Here is a 7,036-nt window from a genome sequence, read left to right on the forward strand (position 1 = left end):
CCGTCCCCTACAGCCCCTTGTCCAAAGCCCCCCTCCAGGTTGCCTGGAGCCCATTTAGGCACTGGAGCTCCAGCTCCAGCTGCCCCAGCCCAGCTCTCTCAGCCTGGCTCCAGAGCAGAGCTGCTCCAGCCCTCGCAGCATCTTTGTTCGTGGATGAGATGAGCTGGATGCATCTAAACACAAAATCCCCCTGTGAATGCACTAGACACGCTCACACGTTCCCAGGCCCCACTCAGGAAGCATTCATCATCACCCCACTGCCAGCAACAGAGTATGCTCAGGCATCCTTCCCAGGCCAAAATGGAACTAAGGCAGTAATTCTCCTCTGAAAGAGATATCATTTTGGACACCTTGGCTGTTACCAGAATGTGTGGGGTAGACATGTGAAAGCAGATGACAATTTGAAGTATATTACTGAGAAAAGGAAAATCAATAACGTCCTGAAAGCCCTCCTGCCTGCCTTCATGTTAGTAACCAGACCCTCTTCTCCTCTATTCATTGTCTTTTTTGGGGGGAGAAATGCACTGAGCCCAGTGACTGACAAGTCAGACCGTGGGAGGAGGATGGGCCTGAGCTAGGTCTCACTTTAGAAAGTAACACTTTTCCTACAAGTATGTACTCCTGGGTAAATGAGTAAATAACGACATGTTCCATCTTCTTTTTTTCCCCCCTACACATAAAAGCTTTCCACTGCTGAAGCCACTACAAGGATTATTTCTTCTCACCATTTTTAAGTACTGTTCAGTGCATATCTATCCTTTTACAAGTGGAAACTTGTAGCTATGGAGACGAAGAATGTTACATGCAAGCTGAAGACAGTATTTCAGTGGGGGCCTTATGGTTGCTACATGTGTCTTCAATGATCTGCTGTGTTCTGTCGCCTGAAGTCTTCTGCACTAATCATGCTAAGCCACCGTGCAAACACAGTGTACAGTCACAGCACTGTCATGTGCAGTACAGTCTTCCTGATCTACAACCTAACCAAGAATCCCACAGACAACACAATAAACAGCTTGAGTCCAGCTTAATGTCACCTGAACAGAGCAGTGGAATAAAGCTGTTCTGGAAAGCAGGCAGACTGGGGTCCCCTTGTGTTTAATGCTGGGTCTAACAGTCGACATGAAGAAATGATGCCACACTGACCTTCTGTTACAGACCTTCTTCAGCCTTTCATCTATCTGCCATAGCCCAAAATTACCCAAATTTCAGCCACCCAAATGGCATCAAACATCCCCTGTCTCTGTGCACTACAATCACAATCTGAATTTCATTGCAGATGATGGTTTTATGAAATGGACTTTTAGTTCTATGTGCAGATTCAGCTGCCTGCACATCACCTTGGTGTAAATTAAACAGCAGTTTAGTCAAGCTAATGAAACTTCAGCCGTGTTAAACCTGAGCATGAAGAGGAGACAGCTCTCCAGGTCAAAATAATGCTCCTTGTGACAGCCAGTGAAAATTCAAACTAACCCACTTAGCATCACTACTTAACTTTCTACTGCTGCTAACAGGGAAGAAACCCCACACCTTCATCCACATGGTACTGGCAGAAATGACAAGGGTCTGACAGGTCATTTTCTTTTTAGAAGACAACACTGCTCCAGAGAAAGCGATGCCAAAACGCAGCATTTCTGTCTACCCTTTAGCTCCGTGGTCCACAATCAGCTAGGGATTTCAGTGCCAAATAGGAAACATCTTAAAGATGCTTGTCCTGGTTCTGGCATCTTACTGTCAGAAAGGAAAACCATCCACTTTTAAAAACTCAGGATTCAGAACTGCAGCCTGCCCAGCCCTGCTCATCTTTAACAGACCTTTCACACTACTTGGCTGTCAGAGACAGGGGTCAGAATCGACCAGAGACAAACCCAACATGCATAAACGGATATGAATGTATTTCACTAAGCACTGTCAGGTAGGATGTCCACAACAAGGAAGCAAAATCAACCACGGTCCCCTAATACTTCATGACATGCAGGATTAAGCAACAAGTACTGAGATGTAGTTGTGCAAATCCTCCTTACCGGCTATATAAGCAAGCAATGGCATTCACAAGTAAAAACATCTCTTGCATACACATTAATAAAGTCATAGACAATACAGCAATGAAAACCCACGGTATTTTCTTGTCAAAGCTTAAGAGCAGACAAAAGAAGCACTGAGAGCTTCTCCTATTTGTATTTCCCATGCTGCTGACTCAAAATCATAACATGGCCTTAAGCGTGTGAAGCTATTAACTCCAGCAGAGCTCTTCTCAAGCTCAGCCTTCACTCATCACTAAAATGAAATTAAAAATACCAAGAATCCCCCTCTCCCGACCCAGATATTTGCAAATGTACTATTTGCCTTGAGGCCTGAAAAGCTCCAGTTCAGCAGAGCGAGTAAGGCAGCAGGTATGCTCCTGCTCCTCCAGGAAACCAGTGCCTGGCTCTAAGGTTGTGCTGCAGTCCTGTTGGCCCCACGTCTCCTCCTGAACCAGACAGAACACGCAGAAAATCTTTGGTGTGCCTTTAACTAGGCCATAAAACCCTCAAGATTTGATGTGGGATCTTCAGTAAAGAGGTCTTCAGATTCATTTTTGAAACAGAAGAGGTTCTAAAACTCCTCTGTTTCTTACCAACACATTAAAAATGGGACTCTTAAAGCCACTGCTAATAAAATGGGTGCAAAAAGGAGAATAACACTTCAAATTCCTTCATCATAGTTGTTTACTTCAGCTTACTCTATTGATAAGTCTGAATGATTCAACATCATCTCCATCCCTCCCCTGGCCATTGCTATTTAACGAGATAACCTTTCACACCGAGCAAACCCAAAAGCACAAAATCTCATTAATCTTTCTAGTGTTTAGAGACACCTCAAGAGCTTCAAACATTTACCTCTCCTTCCCAGCAGCTGAAATGGGTTTAGGAGGATCATGGTTCATACCTCACATTCCCTGGAGCCAGAGATGGTATATGTGCAGGGCCCAGATCCATTAACCGATACATCCATGGTCTCAGAGTTTGTTGGCTTGTAGTCCACGTAATATTCCTGTAAAGGGGAGTTCATTTGCCTTTCAGACTCTCGGGCCTTTTTTCTGCGCCTCTTCATGAGCGTGTGCTGCTGGAGCTGTTTCATGCTGGCTGGATAACGCTTCCAGGACACGTAGATAACCAACAAAATCATGGCCACGGAAAGGAAGAGGGCCACGCTCCCAGCAATGATCTTGTGAAAGGAAACATGCTCGTACTCCGGTTCCACTCCAGGTGTTGGGAGCTCTGCAGAAGGGCTTGGCACAATAGATGTTGGCTGGCTGCTTTCCAGTTTGGAAATGGTAGGTTTGGGAATGAAGAAAGGTCTCTGGGGGGTTTTGGGTGCCTGGTATGATCTTTCAGTAACCACCACCTGGATTTCAGCACAGATATTATATGTTTCCACAGCATCGCTCACTTTTTCGCCCTGGATATGTTTAGGGCCTGCACATATCATAGTGCTTTCCTTATTTCCCTTGAAATTCTTAAGCCAAGTAAACAGAGGGCAAATGCTTCGAGTACATTCCCACATATTTCCGGACAGAGTGATGGAGATGAGCGAGATCCACGTGTTGATGGTCTCCTGCGAGATGTTGGTGAGTTTGTTGGAATCCAGGTTCAGCTTCTGCAGGTTGGGGAGGCACTGGAAGGTCCCAGGCTCTACCCCTGTAATGTCATTTCCTGATAAATCCAAGTTGTGCAAGGAACTCCAAGTCCACGTTAACCCTTGGCTAATAGAGCGGATCCTATTCCACTGCAAATAAATGGAGCGGAGGTTGAAGAGGCGTGGGAAGTGGGCAAAATTGATCTTAGAAAACTGGTTGTGCTCCAAGTGGAGCTCTGTCAACTTCAAAAGGCCAGCGAAAGCATTACGGGATAAGCTCCGCAGGCGGTTGTAGCCCAAATCCAGGAAGTCCAGGTTCCGGCAGTCCTGGAACACTCGGATGGGAACGGTTTTCAGCGAGTTGGACCGCAAATGCAGGATCAGGAGTTTCCGGAGGCCCTTGAACTGCTCAGACTGCAGCACCTGCAACTTGTTGTAGGACAGGTCCAGGTTGCGGAGGTTGGGGACGGGGTGGAACGTTTTGTTGTGCAGATGGGTGATTTTGTTGGAGCTCAGAATTAATTCCTTCAGCCTGCGGATGCCCTGAAATGCATCCTCATCCACGGAGCTGATGTAATTATGGTCAAGATAAAGCCATATGAGCTGATTGAGGCCCGCAAACTGATTTGATTTCAGCTTCTGGATGCTGTTGTACCGTAAAGATAAGCCTTGAGACCCTCCAGAAATGTTCTGAGGGATGTCTCTGAACGCATGGGACTCGCAGTACACGATCTTGCCATCACATCTGCAGTTCTTGGGGCAAGCTCGCTGAGCCCCCGCGAGCATCACAAGCAGCACGGTAGGAAGCAGCACTAACACCACACTCATGCCTCTCAGCTGCTTAATTAAATGGAAACCTACAATATTAAAAAGAAAACAAATGTGCATTGTAAAGCTATTAAAAGAAATTGCCAACAGATTACAGGCGTCAGTGGGGTTTCTAATAAAGCATTAGTGAAGCAGTGGATTTGGAAGACAACCTGTTTGCCTCCTGTCTTGAGCTTTTTGTTGTGTAAATGCCTGTCCTCTTTGAGTTTCTGGCTTGCCATCTCACCATCACCAGTACTACTCTTGTTATTCAATTACTTTTGTGTGATTTATGATGCCTTAGAAGGACCCTTAGAGCCTGTTCTCTATTCATTTTCCTCCTGTACATCATCTCCCAGTGTAGCTGGTATATCTTTACCGCTAGATGCTGGGGTTTTAACAATAAACATATTTGTCAAGTCACTGTGCTGAATGCTCCACAGTGCTGGAAAGGAAATGAACCAAAGCTTCTGGTCTTTACGTGCTGCTGAACGTGTTCCTTCATAAAAGCAACTTACAGTCCAATGCCTTCAAAAATCACAGCATAAAGTGAGAAATCTACTCATCGGGAAGTTTGATCCATCTTTAAAACATGTATTTATCGTAAAATTAGACACTAAGTAAAGGCTTTACTTTTTGCACTGGGTGATTTGCTTGTAAGAGTAGCTTTAAGGAGGTTACTCATCATTTTTATGTACCTAAAATACATAAATGGATGCACAGAAATAGAAGTTCTACCACACAGAGAAGTAAACCATGGAATGCTAGGATGGGACCCCAATATCAGGAGCATGGCAGAAGACATATTTCTTTCAAATGAATCATAGTTTTAACACATACTCTTCTCAAGTTGTCTACATGCAGCTGTGAATACCTAAGCATTTATTATCTTATATATTCATTATATACTCTATGAAACACAAATACTTACATATAACACTGCCTCAGAGCAGCAAAGCACAGAAAGTTTAAAGGGGTATATTCCTATTTCAACTCCCCTCTCTCTTCCCCAGCTCTACTGATGTGAAGACTTTGCATTTGAGATGTCACATTTATCACACAGGAGCAATGCTGGTACGTGAGGACAGGCACATTTCCCCCATTCTTGGAATAATGAGGAAAGGAGGTGGAGGGGTTGTCAGAACACCCAACATCCATTCGCACCCTGTGATGATTTTAGGACTGGTGCCTCTGTCCAGAGTTGCAGCCTTGCTAAGACTGAAATGCATTCCTCCAACAGGAGATATTTTAAGGGTGGTATCTCCTCAGTAAATAATTACTTTATTATTTGTCACACACACAAAAGCACCCCTGTGCTGCAGTTATTTAATCCCATTTTAAGCCAAAGGGCAATCTACAAGAAAATTCTTAATCTAAAATGCCCCTGACTGTGTTACAGTCATATATGATATGTCTATTTATATGACTTTCATTTTAATGGCTAGCTTTTAAATTGAAATCCTCATCTCCTCGCTACTGCCTGTGTGCCAGCAGCAGCCAGCTCAAAATCTGTTCTGTCTGTTCCAGACTGGGGGGCTGGGGGGGGCGGGGGGGGAAGGAAGGAAGGAAATAAACCTGTCACACTTGAAAAAATAAGACTGGTAAATGCCTGCTGGAGACTTATAGCAATCTTAGGGGTATCTTTCCAAAGCCCAAACAAGCCTTTTCAACCCCATCTATACAAGAAAACCTACCCCCCCCACCCCCTTCCCTTTGCTTCCCACATACTGCAAAGTGTTAACGGTCCTTTCTGACAGCCTGAATAATAATACCAGTAAAGGCTCATTGAATAGGGATCCAAAGCCAGCAGAAATGCTGTGTGAGCCTCACGCATACATGTGCTTATCTAGACGTGTGCAGGTGTGTAGGTGGCTTGTGCAGGCAGCAAACGTCCTCTCTCCAGCCCTCAACTCGGTGCATGCATGTACAGACGAATTACATACAGAACCACTGCGGGAGGAAAGGTGTGTGTGTGCGTGTGTGTGAGGGGGGAATATATGATCTAAAAATACAATAGCAAGTACAGTGAGTCACCTGGCAAAGGAATGCACTGCTGCTGCTTAGGCTGTTTCCCCCTCCTGAACAGCTAATAATCCAGCTGAAAAATAAACCATCCAGCTGTAGCTCTGCTACCAAACAAACAAGAAAAGTTCACTTACCCATCCTTCTGTCATCCACAAACGTCCTCCTTTGCCTTTCTCCAGCTGTTTTCTTCTCTCTCTTTCCTTTTCTGCTCCCCCCTTTGCCTCTCTCTTTTGAAAACTGGTCTTTCCCCCTCCTGAACAGCTAATAATCCAGCTGAAAAATAAACCATCCAGCTGTAGCTCTGCTACCAAACAAACAAGAAAAGTTCACTTACCCATCCTTCTGTCATCCACAAACGTCCTCCTTTGCCTTTCTCCAGCTGTTTTCTTCTCTCTCTTTCCTTTTCTGCTCCCCCCTTTGCCTCTCTCTTTTGAAAACTGGTCTCTTTTCTTTAAACCAGCGTGCGTGCCAGAAACCCACACAAAGTTCCCTAGAGAGGACAAGCAAGAATTTTGGGGATGAGGAAGGGAAAGGATAGGGAAGGGGTTGGGGGTGGGGAAGACAGGACGAAGGATGGAGGGGGGGAGTG

General features: G+C 45.1%; 1 protein-coding gene across 1 annotated transcript; it reads right to left on the reverse strand.

Annotated features, from left to right (window-relative positions):
• Positions 1-2,919: 2,919 nt before the first annotated feature.
• On the reverse strand, positions 2,920-4,472 carry LRRTM4 (leucine rich repeat transmembrane neuronal 4; the record flags this gene model as incomplete). Its single annotated transcript, XM_010010548.1, has 1 exon — positions 2,920-4,472. A coding segment is annotated over one exon (1,553 nt), but the record flags the coding sequence as incomplete, so codon positions are not given.
• Positions 4,473-7,036: the final 2,564 nt, after the last annotated feature.

Source organism: Nestor notabilis, unplaced genomic scaffold (assembly GCF_000696875.1).
Source record: "Nestor notabilis isolate BGI_N333 unplaced genomic scaffold, ASM69687v1 scaffold19322, whole genome shotgun sequence".
NCBI classification, from domain to species: Eukaryota; Metazoa; Chordata; class Aves; order Psittaciformes; family Psittacidae; genus Nestor; species Nestor notabilis.